This window comes from Mytilus edulis, chromosome 8 (genome assembly GCF_963676685.1).
Source record: "Mytilus edulis chromosome 8, xbMytEdul2.2, whole genome shotgun sequence".
Lineage (NCBI taxonomy): Eukaryota > Metazoa > Mollusca > Bivalvia > Mytilida > Mytilidae > Mytilus > Mytilus edulis.
In genome coordinates this window covers 9,289,820-9,317,753 of record NC_092351.1, presented here as the reverse complement: position 1 = coordinate 9,317,753, position 27,934 = coordinate 9,289,820, and the positions used below count along the sequence as shown (strand labels likewise).

At 32.5% G+C, this 27,934-nt stretch overlaps 1 protein-coding gene across 1 annotated transcript; it reads left to right on the top strand.

Moving 5' to 3' along the window:
* Positions 1-24,211, top strand: LOC139484748 (uncharacterized). Its single transcript, XM_071268670.1, has 7 exons — positions 1-153; positions 2,780-2,957; positions 3,505-3,608; positions 4,508-4,648; positions 10,353-10,529; positions 11,340-11,440; positions 23,909-24,211. The coding sequence occupies exons 1-7, from the start codon at positions 99-101 to the stop codon at positions 24,161-24,163; spliced, it is 1,011 nt and encodes a 336-aa protein (XP_071124771.1). The 5' UTR covers positions 1-98; the 3' UTR covers positions 24,164-24,211.
* Positions 24,212-27,934: the final 3,723 nt, after the last annotated feature.

Genomic DNA, 27,934 nt, shown 5'->3' with positions numbered 1-27,934 from the left:
AATAATCCATGCAAAACAGTTAATTTATCTCGGGAGGTTTTTTTTTAAGTTTGATTTAATACAAAATCAAAAACGCCGAAAGAATGGTTTAGATCAGAATGAGTTACCATGTGCAGATTTTGATATTCTTGCTTGTTACGCTTACATTTCAAGGTAAGTGACTAAAATTCATGAAACTTTTCCTTCTGTTTTTTTTTTTTGGGGGGGGGGAGTCGCTAGGTTCTCGTGCTATAGATAATAACCACATGCCTCACAATTAAATATACACAAAGTTTATACAACTAAATTCAGTGGTTCATCACTTTTGTGAAACTTTAATAAAATACTGAATCTTCGTGCTATGCATTTGAAATTGACTGAATTTTACTCTGCAAAAATTTGGAGCTGTCGTGCAATTTTTTTGCATGAAAATTTATGTTTAGAGAAAATTAGCATTCAAAGTTTAACCATTTCCTTGCGATATTTGGGTCTTGATGAAAATCAGCAAACGAGATGTTATCACTGAATATCTATACTATAATATTAAACGAGAAGACCTCATTTTGTGCGACGCTTCTCTTCTTCCCACAATAAATTAATCATCATGCCTCTGTGTACTATAGGTACAGTGCATAGTCGCAATCATATGATTATTCAGTTTGAGTTATTTTGGGAGAAAAACGAGAAAAAAGGTGTCATACCACCAATTACTCCTTTAAATTTAGAACGTATGTGACAGTAGGCCTACTCGGACAAAAAATAGTGCATTTGATGTCATTGTTCACTTAAACTAACCAACACATTGGCAGAAATGAAACTTTTGGTGAAAGAGAAATATACTAAGACCATTTTGAGCTAAAATTTACTTGTTTATGAGTTTGCATTGAAAATTGAGGATTAATGCACCCATAGTATGCTAATTTAAGATTTCCAGAAAACCAGGGGTTATTTTTAGTGGTATCTCTATTCGGAAGCCCTTTTCTTTTTTATATGATTTTAAACATCTGTTGAAAATTGGCATGTAGAAAGCTGATACATGTACAATTCAGGATATACCTGGTTTCTATGAAGTAAAACTTAAGGTACATGTAAAATATTTAGAAAGCTGTGAAAATTGTAAAATTTGGTTGAACAGATAGGGACTTTTAATTGGTGGTACAACGTATGACACCAAAAGGCATTCGGATATTGCTTCCGTCATTGGAAATTTTAAATGTCAGATTAGACTTCCGGTTTGCGTTTTTCTTTGAACATACATATACTACGAAAACAATTTGGTTGATTATATAGGGAATCATTGAAGCATGACTGGAGCGCCCCCTCCCCCCTTAGGTCAGCCATTAGGAAAAGTTCTGGATCCGCCACTGATTTCCTATCTGCTATCAATATCAAGTTTACTATCCACGGCGGTCACAGAGTTTATTAAATAGAGAGGGTCTGTAAAATATATCAATGACCGCCGTGGATCGATTAGTAAACTTAGAATTGAAAGTAAGAAGCAATAAAATTGAGAATGGAAATGGGGAATGTGTCAAAGCAGACACAGCAGAAGGTAATCAACAGGTCTTCAATGCAGCGAGTAATTCCCGCACCCGGAGGCTTTCTTTACTGTATTTATAGTAATGAATATTCATAATATACAGATTTAAAAAAATATTCATGTGTTATTAAAATTAATAGAAACAAATGGGAATTTTGGTAAAAAAAAGGAGGAGCCAGGATAGAAAAACCAATTGTCATGTCCCAGCGTACCTTTGACTTTTGATACCTTATCTGAAACTCTCCAGTCATTAAATCTTTTACAAAAATTCATCGATTGCCATTGAGACAACTCTCCACAAGAAACCAAAATGACACAGAAATAAACAACTATAGGTCACCGTCGACCTGCAACAACGAGCAAATCCCATATGATACCGTATAGTCAGTTATAAAAGACCGCGAAATGACAATGTAAAACAATTCAAACGAGAAAACTAGCTGCCTTATTCATGAACAAAAAATGAACGAAAACTGACAAATTTATATGTAACACATAAAAAAACGACAACCACTATATTACAGGCTCCTGACTTGAATGTTCATAACATACTAAATTTATGTTCATATTGAAATTATTAGAAAACAAAGAATTGGGAAACATTGGAAATAAATACTGTCCCCAGTACCAATGACTTTTGATACTTTTCCTGAAATTCTCCAGTCATTTAATCTTTTACAAAGTTCTTCCTACAACACTATATACATACTTTCAACCACGCTCTGAATGCCCGCGATTTCGCGGGTGTGTTCTAGTTCACCTAAAAATAGCACACCATCAGTCATTTTTGACTTTCCAATTTATCTTTTACATACACTTAAATTTTTACATACACAAGCCAAACATACACCGAACAAACTGTTTTTCAGCAACAACAAAAAAAAAAACCCAACAGCACTGCTTCGTCAATATGTAGCTTACTAAAAAGCATTTCTCACCATTAATCTGTATCGATTACCCATTGGTGGCCTTCGGGTGTTATCTGCTCTTTGGTCGGATTGTTGACTCTTTGAAACATTCACCATTTCCATTGTAAATTTTATCAATATTATTTAAAGTAATATTTTGTTTGGCATACTTTAAACATATGAAAAATCGAAAATAAAAATTAGAAAGATAACATAATTTTTATATTGCGTAGAGAGAAAGGTTAGCATAAAATAATATGTGTTTGTTTTCTAGTTAAGCACCTAATGAGAAAATATGGATGCATGCCTCACACATGAATCTCTCCGTATTCTTGTATATGATTTTTTTCAGCATATTGTGATTGTGACTTGCCACCTGATTTAGATGGTGCATGGTGGGATAGCAGCGCGGGAAATGTTCTGTTTACCCAGACTACAAAGCAGTTAGATGGATGGTTATTCACTGTATACTCACAAAGTTTGTCTGAGTTCACATGTGTAGAGAGTGTCGACAATATATTACTGTTTAAGTAAGTTCTCATCCATATTTTAAAAAAGCATTAAAGCTTGACATGTCTATAGATATAGTCATTTGGTTATTGGTGAAACCCGTATGTTGATATGTCAGTTTTCGTTTTAATGTCATTGGGTTACTGTCAAGGAGTCGTACGAGTAAGATTGGTCCTTAGCCATGAACAATTCAGTATACTTACGATAAATCTTAGTCGTAACTTTTTTTGTGAAACCGACCCAAGTTCATGTGTGCCCAGGACATGCAATGCTAATTTAACAGCACTTCCCAATATAAATATATAGATATGAAGTTGACAAGAAATTAAAAATTAAATTTTCTTGGTTATTTAAATTTCAAGTGACTGTAAAACATCAATAAACTGAGGATCAGATACTTTTATTTTATTTTTGTTCTGTGTCACTAATTTAGACGAATAATGTACATTAATTAATACATTGAAACTACAGCTAATATATAAGATGAAACAAAGTTGTTCGAACTTCTGTATAATTAGTTCATATTTTAACTAATCGCTACATTTTATCTGTTTTTTTACGTTATAGAAGTAACAATGAAGCCAATACATTTGGAGAACTTTATTACGGATTTCTGTGTATGGTGTACACTAATCTAACATCATCCAGCTTCAGGTATTATCTACAGGCAGGTATGAATACATATAGTATGGTCTAATGATATTTAAAAATAAATTTGTGAGTTTCTCCAGGAAGCCGTAAGTATATACATCGTCCCCCGTATTCAAACTATGTAAACAAATAGGACTTTCCAATGTCATGATTTGATACAAGAAACCATACAAGTAACTCACATCAAAAATAATGAAAAGCAGATGCAAAATTTTCATGTCATTTTAAACATGAACATTTGTAGAAGTAACAAATAAGATAAACAAACAATATTTGGTCAGTAACATTTATTTGGGAAAGAGGTGGAACGGGAACATACTAAGTAATACATATAACTCTTTGAAAGAAACACAACCTTAGAACTCTTAAGTCGATTGAGAATCCATGAAAAAAACCAGAAGAATAGTTATGCGCCGAGGACTTTTAGTCAATGACAAATTGAGATAATGTTGACTGCAAATTACAATGCAATGCCTCAATAGACCACTTTCGAGTTCATCCGTCACCGGCAAAAACTCGTCAATTATGCACGCCTTCATGACGTCATTTACCAGATAGAGGGGGTCGCCTGTATCCCTGCACTATTTATGTTCATCAAGCGTCTTAGTGATGGTCATTGTGCAGGATAAACTAGAAATAATGGTTGCTCTGTAGGTACTTACTGACAATTCCCTAATGACAGCAGTGTTGATTGTCAATTTTGAGAATTCAATTTGCCGAATAATTCGTACAATATAGAATTATAGTTTTCCAACCACTCGCTCAACATTAGAAGGGAAGTGACGACGCCCCTAAACGCACAAATGACGTTCACTAAAACCAGAGTTTTTGACGGAAATGCATCGAACTCGAAAGTTGTCTATTGTCTCAATTGTAATAATTTCAATTTTTGTATTAAAAATAAGAGTTTTAATTGAAGATGAGGAACCCGATGAAGCTTCTAGACAAAGGATTAAAATGGTTTTGAATGAGAATGCTTTAGAGCCTTACGATATAAATAGTATTTGTAATCCAGTAAATGGTCCTTCACCACAAGAGTATCATGTTCTGGTAAAGCAAGGTATAGTTATTACAGACATTGCGCAGAAACAGTAAAATCCTTTACCAGTTACTCTTACCCATTTTCATTTAGATTTTACCATGCATACTCTTATGGTCCGTGTAACACTTATCAATTCAAAGTTTTAAAAAGTTTTGAAATTTTAGATTTTTGGAATTTTGATCAAAGTTTTAAAATATCAAAATTTCAAATTGTGTAAAAGTTTTGAAATTTTGAAATTTTAACCAAATTATTAAAATATTAAAATTCTAAATATCGTTTTTAAATTTGATAGTTTAGAAATTTGATCAAACTTTTAAAATACTAAACCTAACGTGCAATTTTGATTATTTCACTTTTTGAATGTTTGGTTTTTTAAACTTTTGATTAAAATATCAAAAATAGAAAAGGGGCAAAAAGAGGGGTACCTGTAAACTGGGAAACGAAATAAAAGTGAAACGAAACGAAACAGAATGAAATGAAAACATGCTGATACATAAAAGTTAATGTATAGAATAAAACCACAGGTACGGACAGTTCTATGAGGTGAAAAATAGGATGACAAAATAAATATTTCTCAAAAGAAGATAATTCATTTTGAACCAAGACACACGGCTCTGATAATGACCATTTTACATGATGATTTACCCAGCACCCATATTTTAGGAGTAACAGTAAAAACTAATTAACTCGCAGTAGGTCAAATAGTATGGTTAGGCTGAGTATATATGTGTTTTCTGCTGGACTTTAAGCAATAAAATGGTTCAATACACGTTGTATTATCTCATTTGATTTCAACTTTTTCTTTTTTTCTCTACTATTTCTTACTTTCTGCAATCATGTCGGTAGATGAATAAATTTTTAATGATCATCTTTAACGTTTTAATCAGCAACAATTTTCTTCCTTTATTAATTATAAAAAAGAAGATGTGGTATGATTGCCAATGAGACAACTATCCACAAAAGGCCAACATGACACAGACATTAACAACTATAGGTCACCGTACGGCCTTCAACAATGAGCAAAGCCCATACCGCATAGTCAGCTATACATTGTTGGCCTTAGATATTCAGCTTTGAGCGTTCCTGATCCAGAAAAGCGCTTCGGTCGTAACTTTTAACGTTTTGTTTTCATTTTTTTATCGTTTGCATGACAATCGTATATTGCCTTGTATCAATAATTTCAGTTCTAAGTATTTGTACGGTAGGAAATCTGAATTCATGGTGTCCCAATGAACGTTGTGGTATCTGGAATGTGGGAGGTTTTCGATATCTTATTACGCCGAAATTAAAAGTAAAATCAATTATCGGTAGCCTGGAGTCAGGAAATTTTTATAAGGTTTCTACATAAACTCTTCATAGATAGTTACCCGGGTGTAAATTTTTTATTTGCGCCTGACGCGCGTTTCGTCTACAAAAGACTAATCAAAGACACTCGAATCAAATTAAGTTTAAAAAAAGCCAATAAAACCAAATTAAATTAAAAAGGTAAAAAATAAAAAAAAAATAAGAAACGTTAACATACAACTTATCGTTCTGGTTTTGTAAAAGCTGAACACATTCATCATATTTATCATAAACGTATACCATACACATTATTTCCAGGCTTCACATTAATGTAAAAGTTGCCGCTGTACATTATGCCCCCATCTATCCACTTGTAGGCGTCGGCATTTTGAAAATTAAAAAATATTTTGAATATTTTATATTAGCGATAAATGGTAATCTTATTTGGGAATCTGATCTATAAATATTGTCACTAAGGTGACACTTTTTTTTTAAATTTTATTTTACTTGGATACATTCCCGAGGGGCTTCAATAATGGTACATAAAAATATTTTGAACCCCAGTTTGATAGGGGAAAAATCTGTGCAAGCAGAGGACAAAACAAATATCATCTGAATCCAGATTCCCCCCATACCTTAAAGTGTAAATTTTGAACCAAATAATTTGATCAATAGCGATAAAAAAAAAACCTTCATAAATGAAATTTTAAGAGCTTAGCGCGATTTTTTTACTTCAATAAAACAACTTTTGGAGTTAAATGGGAGCTCCCTTAGATAACGTTTGGACTGATGCTTGTAAAAAGTATATGCATTTATCATATACGTAGCTCCATTGGGGGCTCTAAATCAACCTCTGTTTTTTTTAAATGGCACATTAAAGGAAAAGGGTTTTTTTTTTGTATCAAGAGATATCATTTTTCCGTATTTGTTATTTATGCATTTTTAAGTTATCGAACGATAATCAACTTGAATCAAAGTAAAAGAACACAGGTACGTCCAATCAGAATGGAACGTGTAAAGAGAGTGCCACGCTGTCAGCTGCATTTTTGGCCATACACCAATGTTGCTCTCGAAAAACCAGTACATTGTAAAATGCTGAATTTCAAGTAAAGCATTCACCTACAGAACACTGAAAACTGAATATTTGAAAGTGAAGTATATATAAGAACCGAATCAATTGAAGAGGTGTTTCGCCAAAATGAAGTTAATCTGATGTACAATGGTTGTCTTCTGTTGATGTAGTTCATACGTGTTTCTCGTTTTGATATAGATAAGACCGATGGTTTTCCCGTTTGAATGATTAACACTAGTAATTTTGGGGCACTTTATAGCTTGCTGTTCGGTGTGAGCCAACGCTCCGTGTTGAAGGCCTTACCTTAACCTATAATGGTTTACTTATATAAATTGTTATTTGGATGTCGAGTGTCTCATTGGCACGCATACCAGATCTTCCTTTATCTATTAAACATACCAAAATACATCTATAAGGGCTACTTTGCCCGAGCCAGCTGAATCCTGAGTTTCTTTGAAATTTGTATGTAAAGAACCTATTTTGAATTATCGATTTTTGGTTGTCAGTGACATATATTTCATGAATGATAGCAATAAATACACCAGGGAGGATTTGTGTTTGTTATTTATTTGATGAAGACATTATCTTTCAATTAGTTTAATTGAGGTCTGGAGCTGGCTTTATATATATATGGCAGTCCTTTGTTAATTTATTAACATTGTCATTTTGATTACTTTCTTATGTTTCCTATTCTGACATAGGACTTGGATTTCTTTTAAAGTGTGTTTAATTAACTGTGTGAATGTTAGTTCATTCTACATTTTCTAGAGGTAGAGGGGGGGGGGGGGTGTGATCTCACGAAACATGTGCATTTATGGGCCTGCATCTGTCCCAATTCAGGAGCCTCTGGCCTTTTTGATGCCGGTTTAAATAGGTGCCGTGTGTATATGTTTCCCTCTTTTCGCCCCTTTTCTATTTTTGATATTTTAATCAAAAATTTAAAATATCAAACTTTCAAAAAGTGAAATAATCAAAATTGCACGTTAGGTTTAGCATTTTAAAAGTTTGATCAAATTTTTAAACTATCAAATTTAAAAACGATATTTAGAATTTTGATATTTTAATTATTTGGTTAAACTTTCTAAATTTCAAAACTTTTACGCAATTTGAAATTTTGATATTTTAAAACTTTGATCAAAATTCCAAAAATCTAAAATTTCAAAACGTTTTAAAACTTTGAATTGATAAGTGTTACACGGACCTCTTATCTTTGTACATTTCCTATTCAACCTTTAAGTTACATTTACCGTATACCATTAACGTTAACTTTAACTTTATATTTTATTTTCATCATAACCTTTACCCTTTACTCTATCCCATTTATCTCAAACCATCAACCTTTGACCCAAACCCATTAAGCCTGCTATCTGTACCTTTATATTTTAAATTTTAACATCTTATTTTTTATTTACAGATCGATTGCAATAAACGATGACTCGAAATCATGACATAGAACATAAGAAACATATTTTATCTATATATTAGTCCCTTTTCCTAGGTTTGCGCAATATAGACAAATAATTATTCAATGTTCCGCAGTCGTAGAAACTTCAAGTCAAATACATGTAATGGCAACAACATATGAATTCTATGAAACTGTTTGTCTATGATAAAATTTACAAATTGTCTGATCAGCTTACATTCTTAGAAAAAAATCGTTTTGTATCAATAACCCGTATGAAATTATAAGGCGTAAACCAGGCGTAAGTGGTAGTTACGTGTCTAGATCCAAGCGCAAGGGAGCAGGAAACGTAAATTTGTAGTAGTCCTTACGGGCGTAGAAAAAAGCAGGAAACCTGGCGTAAATTAAAATAAGCAAGGCGTAAATTGAAATAAGCAAGACGTAAATTTTCTTACGGGCGTAAAACTGTTGGTATGGCGTAAATAGAAATACCCATAATGCTTTGTTTAAAGGATTATGGGATTTTTTTTTCAAAATTTGGCTCTTTGGTTTTAGTTTGCAAGAGTTGGACACATGGCAGCTTCATATATTCAGGAATAATTTGCTTGTTTTGTGCTTTTTGGAAGAATCTGAAATTGGAAATACTGAATCATATAAATTAATGAAAATTGTGAAATAAAAGGAAAGAAGTAATACATGGTAAATAATAATAATGTGAGTATAATTAAGTATCATGCTCTATCAGAATTTTTGAAATCCCAAAACCTTTATCCTTGCATAATTAAAATTAAAATCTTTTACTTTAAGTTCAACTGCAGTATTATCATTTTTTATTTCAAAAGACAATAATTTTCAAAAACAACTTAGTTAAAATGCTACTTTTATTTCAAGAAATATAATAGTCATAATTCTTATTTAAACTTAAACTTATTTGAGCCATTGTCTGCATAAAATGTATTTATTTCTATATAAGCTTCTTCAATGGTTACTATTACAATTTTTTTGTCAAACAATAAGTAATAAAAACAACAGTACAGAAGTTTTTATCAAATACACAAAAGTAGACAGCTTAGGTTAATACACTGAACTAAAATAAGTGTAGTATTGTGTAAGGATATTACGCCTGGTTTATTTATTGACCAGGCGTACTCATTTGCATACTACGCCTATTTTTTTGTGAACCAGGCTTATACTCATTTAAATATTACGCCTAATGTTACGCCTGGTTTACGCCTTAGGTACGCCTTATTTACGCCAAGTTTACGCCTTATTTGCGCCAAGTTTACGCCTGGTTGACGCCTGGACATGCATTTTGTAAACACTGCAATGCCGCCAGGATAAAGTATGATTTTTACGCCTGGTTTCCGTGTCATATACGGGCGTCACAGTTCGTACAGGAATCTATGAAACACATTATACGGTATTTGCAATTCTAATATGACGTCCTTATTACGCTTTGTAAACAAAGCCGTGTTCTAATGAGCACATAATATGTTTGACACATGCGCACGAACTTACTGTTTATATTAACGTTATTTCCATCGTTATCCTTTAAAATATATACATTTAAGCAGCTAACATAAACTTTTATTATATTTTTTTTATGAAACAACATAAATTTACCCTGCTCGTAGCTTTTAAATTTAACATGAATGCAATGTACAGACTCCTCGCTCGAGGAAGAAACAGGAACAGCCAAACATTTTTACAGTGTTTCGTTCGCTTCGACCAATATAAATACTGTATTTGTCCTATTATAATCGAAATAATTCCTTCATGTTGCTCTATGCTAATTTTAACCTGGGTAGGCATTATATTTGACCACATTTTACACCTCGCTAACGCTCAGTGTAAAACATCGACAAATACAATGCTTTCCCATGTTAAAATGAGCATAGAGCATGACATGAAGGAATTATTTCTTAATTTTATATTTGCTTATAACTGACTGTATATATTGACAGGTAAACAGTCGATGTTGAACCAGTATTTACCTGATATATTACTCGGTGAATTCTCCTACAGTGTTAACGATGGGACATCTTCCTACTGTACTGACGGTTCTCTGTGGGACTCGTGTACAAATGAAACATCTATCAACTTAAACTATACACTGTGTTCAACTGTAATGTTTGGTTCAGGTAGGACTTAAAAATAAATGATGGAAATAGTCATGAAAGAAAAATGTTTTGGGTGGTGTGCATGAATAAATGGTAGGCATTAGAGAGCACACGTCTGTCAATTCTGCATAACATTTCCTATACGAATGTCACGATAATTATGTTCTTTATACATGTATAGGGAAAAGCCCTACTTACACACACACACACACACACACACACACACACACACACACACACACACACACACACACACACACACACACACACACATTGAGACTTCCTCTCTCAAAGAAGAAAAATAACAACCGAAAGAACATGCAATACAGTCTTGAACAATAAACAGGTTTCTATATATATATACAATATTTATTATTTGTCTCAAATCTAAGAACTGGATTGTTTCCTAATTTGGAAAATAATTCCGTTTTCATTTAGGGATTCGACCTGGAAACCAACAGACAGGGATGAGAACAACTACAATTGTATGTATGCCTTCTATAGAAAGGCAAGTGTTCAGATGTATGACTTAAAAATTGTAAGAAATTTGGGAAAAGAATCAACTTCTTTTCTTTAAATAATTTTTAATCAAATATGTTCAAATACATTTAGGTTAAAGTTCTAAATACATCGTTATCAAGTACGTGTTGCTCATTTCAGGGTAAGATAGATTATTTTAAAGAAGCTCTTCATATCTATAAAACAACATCCCCAAAATGGATAGCTGAATCCAATTGTAAACTGATTATGAAAATTTAACATACAAAGTTGTCATGATTTTCTAATATTTTTGCTACCTTGATTGATCAAATGTTGAATGTGATTTTGCAGCAACTGGTCATTTATACAGTGTTACCTATGTGTTACAGGATAGTACCTACTATGTTACAGTTATAAACTCTGATGGTCAGGATACGCTGTTTACCTGCTTGGTATGTTCAGTTACTAACTTTATGTAACAAGCACATGTGATGATATTTTCTGTCAGATTTCAATTTTTATTAAGGTACATGTACTGTGCGTGTTTCGTGTACTTCCATCAAAAACATCGAAACAGTGTTGAAGAGAAAAATAGAATTTAACCATTTTCATTTTTGAGGCCCTTTTAAGCTTGCTATTCGGTGTGAGCCAAGGCTCCTTGTTGGAGACCGTATTTTGACCAATAATGGTTTACTTTTACAAATTGTGACTTGAATTGAGAGTTGTCTCATTGGCATTCATACTACAGCTTCCCAATATATCAGATAGACACTATCACCACAATAACATCCATCAAAGTTTCTATCATATTAAAGTTTGGTTATCTTCTCGTAATGCACAGAACCAGATGTATGTGCTTTGACCTATATCATTGGCACTCACTATTCATTTTATTATATCTACTAGCTATATATGGCACCCCGTTATTATATATATTCAATTTCGAGATATCTTATTTAGTTAAATAAGATATCTTATAAACTAATTGAGATATCTTAATAACAAAATGAGATATCTTATATATTTATTGAGACATCTGATTTATTAAATAAGATATCTTATATATTAAATAAGATATCTTATTAAAATGTTTATAAAGATATCTTATTTAATATATAAAATATCTTATTTAAAATATAAGATATCTCTACTAATTTATAAGATATCTTATTAACTATATAAGATATCTTTTATATAGTTAATAATAGAGATATCTTATTTACTTAATAAGATATCTCCATAAGATAATAAGACATCTCTTTTAGTACGGAAGCCTGGAGCTGCCTTGTATTATTGTTTATAACTAAACCATATATGATAATCATCGCGATAATGTTTTGTATATTGCAATACGACGCCTTATTTAGCGCAATATTTCGCTATATTTAACAACAAGGCACTTTATTTAGCGCAATGATTTTTTATATTTAACAGTAAGAAGACTTAATTATCGCAAGAATTTGCTTTATTTAATAAGACGACTTATTTATCGCAATAGTTCGCTATATCTAACAACAAGGCACCATATTTAGAGCAATGCATTGCTATATTTAAAAAGAAGAAGCCTTAATTATCGTTATTATTTGCTATATCTAACAACAAGACGTCTTAGTTATCGCAATGATTTGCTCTAGACACCTTATATATCGCCATACTAACAAGATGCCTTAGTTATCGCAAGATTTTGATTTTAATATATCACTTCAGACTGTCTATCAACTCCAGCAAAATTTCCTTAAAATTACTAAATCGGGGACAGCATCCCAACAACAGGTTGTCCGATTTGTCTGAAAATTTCAGGGCAGAAAGATCTTCACCTATTAAACAATTTAATTCCTTGTCAGATTTACTTTAAATGCTTTAGTTTCAGAGATATAAGCCAAAATATACATTTTATCCCTATGTTATATTTTCAGCCATGGCGGCTATCTTGGTTGGTTGGCCGGGTCATCGGACACATTTTTAAACTAGATATCCCAATGATGACTGTAACCCAAGTTTGGTCAAATTTGGCCAAGTAGTTTCAGAGGAGAAGATTTTTGTAAAAGTTTACGGACGACGGACGACGGACGCGAAGTGATGAGAAAAGCTCACTTGACCTTTCAGGTCAGATGAGCTAAAACTATTCAAGATAATAACCAAAATCTTTAAAATTTTCTTAAAATTACAAATTCAGGGGCAGCAATCCAGCAATGGATTGCCTGAATGGTCTGAAAGTTGCAGGGCAGATAGATCTTGACCAAAGAACAATTTTGTTTTTGAAAGATTTGCTTGAAATGCTTTGGGTTTAGATATATGAGCCAAAATCTAAATTTTACCCCTATGTTCTATTTTTAGCCATGGCGGCCATCTTGGTTGGTTGGCTGGGTCACCGGACACATTTTTTTAACAAGATACCCTAATGATGATTGTGACCTAGTTTGGTTAAATTTGGCCCAGTAGTTTCAGAGGAGAAGATTTTTGTAAAAGTTTACGGACGACGGACACCGCCAAGTGATAAGAAAAGCTCTCTTGGCCCTTTGGGCCAGGTGAGCTAAAAAGGAAGAGGCGGAAGACATTTGTCTCACCAGAACTTTTTCGAGCGAAAAGAACAAAAGAACGAAAAAAAAATATCAAGAATTCAAGAATAAAATAACTGTTCCGCATGAATGCACACGGGTTTTAAGGGGATTATGAGAGGTGACCTTTGGAGACACCCGTCGCTCACAATCAAGATAAAAGTCTATAGGGATTGTAGAAGTACATGTTTGCCTATACCACCCGGCTATTCTACTGACACATTTATGCAGTATGTATATATGGTGTCTCTGACTGATAAATACAGTCTGTATATATGGTGTCTGTGGTTATAAGATGTTGTCTGTGGTTGTTAGATGTAGTCTTTACATTGTATCTGTTGTTGTTAGATGTAGTCTATATATGACGTCTGTGGTAGTTAGCTTTAGTCTTTACATGGTGTCTGTGATAGTTAGATACAGTCTGTATATATGGTGTATGTGGTAGTTAGATAAAGTCTTTATATGGTGTTTGTGGTAGTTAGAAGTCTGTATATATATGGTGTCTGTGGTTGTTAGATGTAGTCTTTACATGGTATCTGTTGTTGTTAGATGTAGTCTATATATGGCGTCTGTGGTAGTTAGCTTTAGTCTTTACATTGTGTTTGTGGTAGTTATATACAGTCTGTATATATGGTGTATGTGGTAGTTAGATAAAGTCTTTATATGGTGTCTGTGGTAGTTAGAAGTCTGTATATATGGTGTCTGTGGTTGTTAAATGTAGTCTTTATATGGTATCTGTGGTAGGTAGATGTAGTCTTTATATGGTGTCTGTGGTAGTAAGATAAAGTCTGTATATATTAGGTGTCTGTGGTTGTTAGATGTAGTCTTTATTTGGTGTCTGTGGTTATTAGATGTAGTCTATATATGGTGACTGTGGTAGTTAGATACTGTCTACGTATAACAAAATAGAAGTTATCTTTATATGGTGTCTGTTTTTGTTAGATACAGTCTGTATATGGTGTCTCTGTTTGTTAGATACAGTCTGTATATGGTGTCTCTGTTTGTTAGATACAGTCTGTATATGGTGTCTCTGATTGTTAGATACAGTCTGTATATGGTGTCTTCGGTTATTATATTAAGTCTGTATATGGTGTCTTTGATTATTAGATTAAGTCTGTATATTCTGTCTGTGGTTGTTAGATGCAGTCTACATATGGTGTCTCTGGTTGTTAAATGTAGTATGTATATGATGTCTGTGGTTATTAGATTAAGTCTGTATATTCTGTCTGTGGTTGTTAGATGCAGTCTACATATGGTGTCTCTTGTTGTTAAATGTAGTATGTATATGATGTCTGTGGTTATTAGATAGTCTGTATATGGTGTCTGTGGTGTTAGATACGGGCTGTATGTGGTTGTTAGGCACAGTCTGTATTTGGTTTCTTGGGTTGCAAGATGCATTCCGTATATGATGTAGGTGGTTGTTAGATAATGTTTACGTATAACAAAAAAAAGTAGAACATGTGGTGTGATTGCAAATGATACAAACTCTCAAGGGGGCCCAAAACAATGAAGTGTTACAACTTCAAAATCGTATAAGGGGAAAAGAGGTATGTTTTCAATTATTTAGTGACAAGGATTGAGTTTTAAAGGTATGCACATGAAAATTATTGCTTTTCGTGTGTTTATTATTTACAATCAATTCTATACGATATGGCAGCGAACACAATCATGATCATGATGTGATGGGATTTAAACCTGCTTTGAAAATTAAGCAACACTGATCTTTATTTTTAACTTGATACTCCGAAAGGTTGTCGTGCAGAAGGACACAGGTTACCATACCAAGTCCCATTAACTAGTACGATTGGGCTGACCAGTATTTTTCCTATTAAACAATTACTTGCTAGGAATCGAATGTTTATCCGTAGTACGAACATATAATATGACAATTGCATGTCTTTTGCTGGACTTCTGATGTACGTAGTTTTACATTTATGTTAAGGTAGCACTGCACAGTTAGAAAAATATTAATTAAAATTGAACCACAAAATGTTTCATCATTTTCTATTCCTGGCTTTCTAATACATTAACCTAACTGTTTGTGTTATACATTTTCAAATGTATGTAATCAGTTACTTCCATAGATTTGATTTTCAAAAGTTAAAAGGGTAAAATATGATTCCTTTTTGTGTATCCATGGGAACATTTTGCATTTATTTACATAACATATTGCAAAAAGAAGGGTGAAAATGTCACATATTCCCCCAAAATTTGAATCAAACTAGAAATTCAATGCCTTTGAGTGATACCTTTTCAGAAACTGTTCACATTAATCTATTTAATGATCAAATAAAAAATGGGTGTCTTTCGCCCCGTTTTTGTCGCAAAATTAATCATTATGTTCGTGCGACAAGAAAATTGTTGTAAAAAAATATTACAATAATTGACAAACCAATGCCTGGTCTGGATATGCAAAGACAGACTATCATACAGAAAACAGGCCATATTTCATACATTACATACTCTTGATATTCATATGACCTCACTATGAAGGCTATTTTAATCATCTTAATCATCAGCTATCCGAAAAAAGAATTTTATTGAACACTAGCTTTTATATTTGAAAAAGTGACCAAAATGCGAAACTACACACCGAACTGTGGAGTGCTACCTAAATCATAGTTGTGGTGTAAATAGGAAGAACTAATGTACATGAATGTCGTGTATTTCCAGTACTTATTATATCACTGTATTGATCATGAGTTCTTTCTGTAAGTGTATTAGTAAAGTGCGTTGCTTTAAGCTTAGTCCATTATTATGCAAATGTATTTTTTGTGAAACAAAAATTTGACAAACTCAGTGGTAGATCCAGAAATTTTCATGAATGGGGGCCAATTGAATGCCTAAGTGGGGGCCCGCTCCGGTCATGATTCATTCATTTCCTGTATAAGCAAATAAAATTTCTCCGAAAAATAGTTCATGCATGTAGGTTCTCAGATACTATCAGATACCATCTCGTAAATTTAAACCAAGTCATTCTGAAAAGCACTTAATGTGTTACTCTCTTTTTTTTGTTTTCACTGGCATTTAATTTCAGTTATTTTATAAGAATCATTTGGTAATGCATGCAATTAGCGTCTCCTACGTGACAGTCTTTAACAATATAACTTACTATTAGAAACAAAAACACACTAATAAATTTTAGTATTTGGTACAGGTAAAAATGAGAAAGGAAATGGGGAATGTGTGAAAGCGTTAACAACCCGACCATAGAGCAGACAACAGCCGAAGGCCACCAATTGGTCTTCAATGTAGCGAGAAACTCCCACACCCGTAGGCGTCCTTCAGCTGGCCCCTTAAAAATATGTAAACTAGTACAGTGATAATGGACGTCATACTCCGAATTATAAACAAGAAACTAAAATTAAAAATCATACAAGACTAACAAAGGCCAGAGGTAGAGTGTCGCTTTGCTACAGTTGAACACAGAACAGTTAAATGTTGAATAAAGGAGAGAACTCTTTTTCTCAGAAAACACAGGCAAACATTCAAACAATCTATTCACTCTGAACTGTGTCCACACCTGTTTCCCTAGTAAAACTTGACATGTTTTCTTTAATAAGTCTATAGATGGCTGCTTGCAGACGTAATGTGCAGGTTGAAAAAAACATAAATAGTTAAAACGGCTTAAACCGACAAATCTATGTAACAATAAAGCAACATTAGGTAATATGACTCTAGGCATTTCATTTGCCAGGTTATTTCTATACCAACTTTTATCTACTGTGTAACTACAATAACATGCCCTAGATACCTTGGAATCGAAAGTGGATAATGACAAAATCTAATGATTTGTTAGACTACATACAACTAAAGTATGTTTTATTGTACAGTAATATAAAAGAATTGACACGAATATTCACCATTCCAATGTTAAGGAAACATTTGAATAATTGGTCTTGCACTGATCTACCAACAGACATAAAACAACATAGATTCAAAGACGTTGACTTAACGAGAGATAAATGGTACTTTAGAAGAATGAAAACCCACTCAAATCAGAAATGAACATTATATCTTAAATTGATGCTATAAAGGTTTCTTAATTTTTGTTACGTTCGAAAGATGTGTTTTTCAATACTTTAGTAACCAATCGGCATTGTAATGAGAAACAAACGTGTTTCTCTTCTTCTCGACTTGTTCATTTACCTGTTTACATTAACTTCTAAAGACGAATGAAAAGCAGCTATACAGATATTTGCATCTCACTGAATAAGTCAAAGTTTGCTGACTATGTCATGTATGTTACGTTGAACGCATTGATTCCATCGATCATGAAATAAATGGATAAAACATATATACAATTAAGTCTGTCTTATATCATAACTTACATCTTTAATTGACAATGAGGGTCGGTTAAAAACAAATCTGTTGATTTTTACTGGTTTTGTATATTTAAATATGTTTAGCAATGTTGAATGACGTGTATTGTATCAAATCATACAAATACCCCGAAAAATACCAAGGGTTTAGACTCAAAGAAAACAAGTAAGATTTCCCAAGTATTTTTGTTGAATACTAGTAGGTGCAATTTTGGTACTCGGTGCAATTTGGGTACTGTGACTTTATATACCTTCCAAATATCGTGGTTTATGTGAAACCATGCCCCCTTTTATACTCAGTGACATGAGCGACAGACATGCTATATCATACATTTTGTTTCTCTTTAGTTTAGCTACACTCTGTCCAGTTCATTAAGAATGAAACGGATTGGTTGAGTTGACACCAAATAAGATTTGATTGTACTTAATATTTTGTTAATGTATGACACGTTAAACTCGATGGTCATTTTTATGGAAAAGTGTTTGGTTTTTGTAACAGATATGAAAAATGACTGAATGATACTCAGCTACATCATGAAGGAATAGACCAATATGGCATATTTAAATGTGTCGAACTGTTATCAATTTAATGATGACTCGGGCATAGGAAAGACTTGGTAAAAGAAACAGTCTTGGCATTTATTCTTTACTATTTATATAATACTAAAAACAACAGAACATTTTCTTTCAATATTTACATCGATTCTGACATAAAAGAAGCATAATCAACGAAAAACAAGAAAATTAGTATGTACACATTATGCACTCTAATGTTGTTCTTTGCATCAACAGATCAAACATCTTATGCGCGTATATATTCGGGTCCATATATTCGACAACATGGTGACATAACAGATAATTATCATGAATAATAAATGAGCTGCGTCGGATAGAAATCGACCGTATGCAAATCAACATCAATGTATCTGTTAACCTATTTAGGTTTGAAAATGAATTCAACGGAAGGTCTGCAACTGTTTGTAAGGTGAATGTGTAAACGAATGCTACAAAATGGATAAAACTTCATCTTTTATTTTATTGTTTTTCGTAAATGAATGCTCCAAAAATAAATCAGAGTGTTGAACATGTACATATTTGCCTTAACATGCATAAGGTCGATTTCTATCCGACGCAGCTCAAATGTTAAATCTGTAAATGTCTATCGATTTAACAAATGTTGTGATATTACGCCTGATAACAAGTTGAACAATTCTTTGGCCTGTGTTGGAGTTTCAATGACATCGAATTCTCCGATATCTAAAAACGTGAGAAACGTGTCTAAATTCTTCTTTAGTGCCTCTAGGTAGAACAGCATCCGTGTATATATCAGTTAAGTAATCCAATACAACTATGTCGCACGGCAATTCATAAGAGCAGTCATATTTATCGTAAATAAAAGGTTGGTAGAACATAACGTCAGGTATACCATGTGGACATTCAACATTTCTTTGAGATCTTATTCTGTGTGAATTCCATGATTGTAGAAACATGTCTAAATGTCTCTGAATAAGTGGTAGGAAACAAAACCGTATGCATTCAAGATGCACAGGGTCGGCATTGTTAAGTATACCTTCATCTACCATATCTTTAAAAAAATTCCTCCAAAATGTTGTGAAATTTCGCATCATAAAACTCCATAGCATTTCGATCTTTTGGTTGGCCGTTGATCTTCCTATTGAAACACTTCTATGTCCTGCCATGCTATCAGTATGAAATGATCTCAAAGCTATTTGAATACGTTCAACTATAACATTTTCAGTTCCTGCATCCATGCGTACTACCCTTGGAACCCTCTTGCTTGTCTTCAAATACTCAAGAAAATGTCCTGCAACTATACGGGGATTTTTATTTGAACTTGTAGCTTTCAGCCAAAGTATCTTTCTTGAAAAACCGTCGATTCCACCATGGACAGATATTCCAAACGGCTTTAACTTATCATATCCATCGACGTGGATGCAAAAGCTCGGTCCGTTACTTGTGTATCGTCTTCTTGTAAGCCTATGTCTTTGTCTCATTAAAACGCCGTCTCCGTCAATAGCTTTCAAAACTAGTCTAACCGTGTGTTGTGAAGCTCTTACGCCTAGGCAGCGAAGTACATTCCATAAAGATCGATAACCTATATTGGTATATCCTGCATTTCTTAACTGTAGAATTTTTGTAACAATATCAGCAATAGCACTTTCAACTCCTCTTTTTTGCAATCTCAAACGTTTTTTAATTCTATAAAATGATCTTTCGCTCAGCATTATATGATGTATGTTTAGTAAAAACCCGAGTACTTCTTTTGTTGTAAATGAAAAACTTGTATAGTATACAACTAGTTCGTCTAATGATGCATCTATGTCTGGATATGGAATAGCACTGGCCTTGCAGAACAGGAGAAGAGCAAGTACCATCTGAAACATAAAAGTGTACAACATTAGACTATTATTTTACTGCATTTGTTCCACTGAAAATGGTCTTATCCGATGTATAGTAAACTTGGGGAAGATGTTCAGATAGCCTAAAAGATTGGATCAAAATGAATGTATGCAAAGATATTTATCAGTAGATAACTGTATTATATTTTAAGCTGCGACGGCAGCAATTCGCGATTATGATTGCAAATTATCTTTACTGGCAACGCGTTGGCAGAGCCAGTAAACGGGTATTTGCGATCTTCAAATCACCAATTGATGCCGTGGAGCTTAAAATAAATATTGTTATCTTCATTCTTATGAAACTGAGAGAAAACTCAAATCATCAATTTAAAATCTGCCATGCATCGTATGCACTTGTGTGTACATTATCACAACATCATTTGTCAATTGATGCCATGAAAATTAATGACGTTATCCTATCAAATGGAACTAAAATACTGAACTCCGATGAAAATTCAAGACGGAAAGTCCCTTATCAAATGGCAAAGTCAAATGACAAAACACATCAAACGGATGGACAACGACTGCCATATTCCTGACTTGGTACAGGCATTTTCAAATGAAGAAAATGTAGGATTGAACCTGGTTTTATAGCGCTAAACCTCTCACTTGTATGACAGTCGTATCAAATTCCATTATATATAAAACGATGTACATGTATGAACAAAACAGACATAATAGGTCAAATAGTCACAATATTGGTATAGCAGTCATACTTGTGTCACAATCTCAAAACAAACAAATATTTAACAAACAGTCACCTATCAAATTAAAAACCCGCAAAGGGTTGCTAGCGAACTCGTACGAGCTTTCTAAAAACTTTTTTTTCTTCAATGCCAATTTTATAGGTCTTATTTTGAGGTTAATGTTGGATTATGTGTATGAATGTTGAAATATTGAAATGACTTAAGGTTAATTTTGTTCTACCAAACAGATCATATTGAAATTCTATCACGATGTTAATGTTGATTAAAGAAAGGTTTGTGTGGAAAATTTGGATTGTACTTTCCACCGTTTCTTAATCACAGTTACCTTGTTGACCAGACTAACATTCGCCCCTTTTTATTTTTGCTTATTTCTAACTTCCTCTGTGGTAGGTTTTTTGACATAAAAGTAATAATTTAAAACATTTTAAATTAAACCACGGAAAGTCATGAGCAGTACAAATCTATTTCAAATAATTCATGCTCTTAGTAGTTCAAATGTAAAGAAACTGTATTTTTGCTCATTTTGATATGCATGCAAGGTGTAAAAACTAAAGTTGATTATTTTCCTTTCTTCCTTTCAGGCTGAATCGGAACCAAACAATTTATTTAATCTATTTCCCTTTGGATCAGAAAGCATGCACTACTCAAAATTATTTTTTGATGACACATGTTAAATTGTATATGATATGATTTGATATGATTAACCATATATGCCTGTTATAAACAGGTCGGGAACTCTAGATTTTCTGACGTGAAAATATTTTGCATAAATATGGCCTTAAAGTACTGACCAATCGACTCAATGCATTGTAGGCTACTTCGAGTTGACTATGACTCGGAAACACGTGAAATAAGTAGGAAAACTGTCCACTATTATAGTTTCTCGGACTCTCATAATAGATGGTGTTGTTCTGTGAATATGTCTAATGTAAAATACATAACATAATATTCAATTGGCATGTTCAGATTAAAATAAAAATTGTTTACTGGCTTCACGATTCTATTTTCCTTTTCGCCTTGTAAAAGTAGTTGAACTGTTTTTTATACGCCTGTCAAAATTTTGACGGACCTATTATGGTATATAATTGTCGTCTGTCCGTCCGTTTTGTTCAGTAGTTTAGGTTGATCTTGCAGTTGCGAATAAGAAATGAATACCCGTTGATAAGGGATGGCAAAGTCCATGTTTTGCTATGGAAAACCCCAAAAAATATAAATTTCAATCAATATATGAAATAAAAGGAGCACAGAGGCATTATATTATAAAGAATTTGTGAAAGTTTTATTAAGTTTTGTTCAATGGACAAGGAGGATCTCGGAGTTGCAGATAAAAGATTAGTACCTCCTGCATGACTTCCATAACGGACGGAAAGACGGACGGGGGTAACGATTACTATATCATGACCCCCACGTTTCAAGTGGGTGGTATAAAAAGAACAAACAGTAGCTATTATGTTGATACAATGAAATATTTACTTACCAAAAGCATTGTTCAGAATGAGGGGTAGCTTTCTTTGAATGTAGGTCCACTTAGTCTTCTCTAGTCAAATGAAGAAATTATTAAACAAATGATTCATACGGGAGAAAATGGTCTGGTTGATCGGGTGTTGATCATAACGAAAATGGCCGTTGAATGGCTGCTCACGCTACATATGTAAATTGAAATGTGCTATCGCAATAATTATGATGACTTAGCTTTAACTTCCGAAATTTAAAGCGAAAAAAATTGTAAATCGCGTTAAATAAGTGGTACTGTTTTTACACAATAAAATCATCGCAATAACTAAGACGTCTTGTTGTTAGATATAACGAAATATTGCCATAAATAAGGCGACTTGTGGTATATATATAGCAAATATTGCGATAGTTAAGTCTTCTTAGTGTTAAATTTAACAAATCATTGCGCTAAATAAAGTGCCTTGTTGTTAGATACAGCGAATTATTGTGATAAATAAGGCGTCATTTTGCAATATACAAAACATTATCGCAATAATTATCAAATATGGTTTAGTTATAAACAATTACACAAGGCAGCTCCAGGCTTCCGTATTTTAGTTTATAAGATATCTCTATTAATTAATACGATATCTCTATTAGTTTATAAGATATCTCTATTAATTAATAAGATATCTTATAAAGTATGTATTTAAAAGATATCTTTATAAAGAAGTAAGATATATTATATACTTTATACGATATCTTATTAATTAATAGAGATATCTGATTAACTTATAGAGATATCTTATAAACTAATAGTGATATCTTATAAACTTTTAGAGATATTTTATTAACTTATAGAGATATCTTATTAACTTATAGAGATATCTTATAAACTAATAGAAATATCTTATAAACTTTTAGAGATATCTTATTTAATTGGTTATAAAGATATCTTATTTAATATATAATATATCTCCATAAGTTAATAAGATATCTCTATTAGTTTATAAGATATCTCTATTAATTAATAAGATATCTTATAAAGTATGTATTTAAAAGATATCTTTATAAAGAAGTAAGATATCTTATAAACTTTATAAGATATCTTATTAATTTATAGAGATATCTTATTAACTTATAGAGATATCTTATAAACTAATAGAGATATCTTATAAACTAATAGAGATATCTTATTTACTTTCAAATTAAATAAGATATCTTATAAAAATTAAAGATATCTTAATATTTAATAAGATATCTTGTTAAATAAATAAGATATCTTCAAATTTGAATAAATATAAAAACGGCGTGCCATAGCTATAGGTATTTATAGTCTCAATCTGAAAATAAAAGATAGGGAAAATAACATGAATAATTTGAAAATTGTATAATATTAAAAAAGAAAGGAAAGCTTTTACATTTTCTTATTCATTGTTCCTTATTCGACTTTGACCTTGCAAGTTCTTAATTTGTTAGGCAGTGGTGTCATCGCGAGGGACAATTGTCATGAGTACAAACCCGGACAGCTGTGAAAAGGGACAGACACCATTTGCAAGGACATCTAACCAGGAGAGTGTCCTGATTACTTTGTCCAAAGACGGTAAGAACAAACACAGAGTATTTATTCTACGTTACTTCAACACATACATCTTGAGAACTCTACCATTAAGACTTGAATACAAACACAATTTAAACTCTCAGACTACACAATCTTTAAATATTTCTTTATAAATCTCTGCAAATGGGAAGAACTTCGGAGTATTTTTAAATGAAAAAAAGGAACGATCGCACTAGTACTACTCATGTAGTGTGAATGTAAACTTATGCATATAGTATAGGTGTGATTAACAACAAAATTTAAGAGAAAATGCCAAGCCTTGAAAAGACCAAAAGGCAAAAACAACAATGGACAAAACTCATACCGTAGAGCAAGATATTAAACCCTACAGGATAAAGAAATGTAAAAAAAAAGAAAAACAAACACACTCATTGAAACATGTAAAATAATGTTTATAATAAAGGGTTATTGCATGAATATTGGGGGAATATTGTCCCGAGTAGAATTTTATATTGCACTAGCTTGCGAGTGCAATATATGTTCTACGAGGGACAATATTCACCAGTATTCATGCAATAACCCTTTTATTGTATAGCAAAATAATATTTGAAAGTAAAAATTGGTTTAAACTAAGATTTTGTCGTTGATGACATGATGTATTTTGAAGATTTATTGCACTAGTGCAATATTTGAATTTATTGCACGCTAACCTTTGGTTACTTTCAGTGGGAAATATTATATTGCTTTGCAATAATACTGGATGTTAACCGTATAGATTCATCTGTTGTTGAATAAACACGAATACAGATATATCCAATCGGAGTCTTCTACTATTTTTGTTTGAAATATAATGATACAATTATTGTTCCCTTAAAAATAATGTTCATCTGATGTATATCGCTTACATTAAACACTTTACTATTCTATCTTAATTATTTGTATCCTTTATTTACAGTTACTTGTCGTAAGTATCATTACATTGAAATCTTTATTTACAGTTACTTGTCGTAAGTATCATTACATTGAAATCTTTATTTACAGTTACTTGTCGTAAGTATCATTACATTGAAATCTTTATTTACAGTTACTTGTCGTAAGTATCATTACATTGAAATCTTTATTTACAGTTACTTGTCGTAAGTATCATTACATTGAAATCTTTATTTACAGTTACTTGTCGTAAGTATCATTACATTGAAATTTACAATTTAAGAAGCTACTGTCTTTTCCGAGTTGATAACACCTGGAATAAAATAATGTATTACGTTTTAAAATTGGTTTCCATATGCTGTAATATCATTACTTTTGTAATAATATCGTGACAGTTACAGCGCTCTACACTAATTAAAATTATAGAGGCATGGTATAAGGAAAAACCTATCTAAATTCATGCGATCAACCCTATATGGATTTTCGTGATTTTTGTCTTTAATGACTAGAAGCAAAACAACAGTCGCAAACACAAAACACAATAGAAAAATATAAAGAGTGACCGTAGCTTATGGTACCGATTTAAGCATATAACATACGTGATTCTACGATTATTTTCATTAGGAACAATGAATTCTCTTTGTTTTATTGGAGTGCACAACTATTTCAACTTCTTACTTCGTTAACCTTCTTTATTTGACTGATTAAAAAGTTTCAGCCGAAAGTTAGTTAAATGTGCAATGTATATGTAGGCAACATTATACAGTTATTGAATATGTAACTATGCAATAGATCAAAATATATTTCCCGAGGTATGAAGGTCAGCTCATTGTTCTATTGCCCGAAGTCAATGGCTAAGGGCAATAGAACACTGAGCAGATCTTCATACCGCGGGAAATATATTTTGATCTATTGCACTGTTACACATCCAATAACTGTTTTATTAACTAATACATACTGAATCAATACCCAATTTGATTGGGCAACATGTAAACCTTTCAACTAATCATATTTCAGAATAAGAGGTCATAACAGGTCAGTGCAATAGACTGCACCCAGGTGCAATAGAACGATAATTTCCAGTGCAATAGACCATGGAACAAAAAATGGCAGAAAAATAGCAAATAATATAGAAATATTATGGGGACGAAGTCCCCTTTTGCAGTAGAAAATAAAAAAATAAAAAAAGAAGAATCGGGAAAATTTCCAGAATTTTTCATTGTACTCAAAATCGTTCAAAAAGATTTTTGTCGCGTTTTTGAATTTCTGGATCTGCGCAGAAATCTACTTCCGTTTCCGGTCTTGTTTGCATGAGACGTTGAATAAAATGTATATTTATCAGTCAGGCTAAGAAAGGAACGCAATACTAATTCAACTTAAATCCCTAACAACAGAACCAAAATCGGTAACGTTACGATATTTCCGTTTCCCTTTTTAACATGTTTTATTTTAAAAAAATATCATACAAACTTCGTCCCCATTCACAGGTAATGCCTGCCTGATATTAATAAAACAGTAAAATACTGTTTATTATGGGACGAAGTCCCCTATTACAGTAAAAAAATGAAAAAAAATAAATTGGGAAAACCCGAAATTTTCATTGTACTAATGAACACAAAATCGTTCAAATTTTTTTTTGTCGCGTCTTTTAATTTCCGAATCTGCGCAGAACGCAGAATCCTACTTCCTTTTTCCGCTCTCGTTGTCATGAGACTTTGAGTTGTCTAGTAAAATATAGTAACTCAAGGAACACAATACCAATTTCATTTTTAATAATTCTTCAAATGTCTTTGATATGAAGAAACGTTACTTGCGTTTCTTTGTTTACATTGAACATGACGTCATAACTTAAATGACGTCACAAGTAAAATTCAACAGAACCAAAATCGGAAACGTTACGGTATTTTCGTTTCTTTTTTTTTAGCAAATATTTAAGTTACAAAAAAGATAATTCATACAGACTTCGTCCCCATTCACAGGTAAAGCCTGCCTGATATTAGGTAATAATTTTAAATATTAAGTAATAAAACAAAATTTGTACTTATGTGTTCACTTTAAGGATTCTATTATTTAACATTTCAGCTTTAAATAGTGATAACCCTGACATGTCGTCAAATAACGATATCAACATTCCAGCTTTAGTTGTCGGTATTTGTGCTGCGCTAGTATTTATCCTTGTTTTATTGACGGCTTTTATATTGTACCGGAAGTGCTTCAGAAGACGTACGCATATACACCACGTACACAGAGATGTCCTACCAGACTCGATGTATCCTAAGAAAACAACTTTAGCAGGTACTTAATTAAAAGACTAATGTTTCAACAGGACCTTGATGACGATATAATTTAAATACGATTTGCACTTGCATTGTGGGACATAACGCCAACAACACTAATTCACGATGCACATAAATGTCCATACTGGGCTTATTTCTAAATTGGGTGTCATTTGTTTTAATATAACATCAGCAACAACGATATGCTTATAAAACTAAACCTTTTGAATTAAACAAAGAACCGAACATTATTTTACTCAGTCTCTTTATATAGAAATAAAAAGATGTGATCAGCTGATTGCCAATATGACAACTCTCCTAAAGAGACAAAATGACACAGAAACTATATGTCAGTCACCGTACGGCCTTTAACGACGAGTACCGCATTGTTAGCTCTATAAAGCCCAGTAATGACAAATGAAAAGCGAAAAAGATTCTATACTACTGACACCTACTTTTGTTTTTACATGTGTACCTATTATGTCTGTTTGTTTTGTTCACAAATCGTTGTCAGTATAATGAAATTGTGTGCGACTGTCATGCCAGTGAGATGTTTAGTTAGCTATAATACTAAGTTTAATTCACTATTTGTACAAAGAAGTAGGCCTATACCAAGCCAGGAAACAAACAGTTGTTATCCATTCGTGCTATATGCTTATGCTGTTGGTTTTGCCATTTGATTAAGAACTTTCGATTTGAATTTTCTTCATAGTTCGGTATTTTTGTTTTTTTCTACTT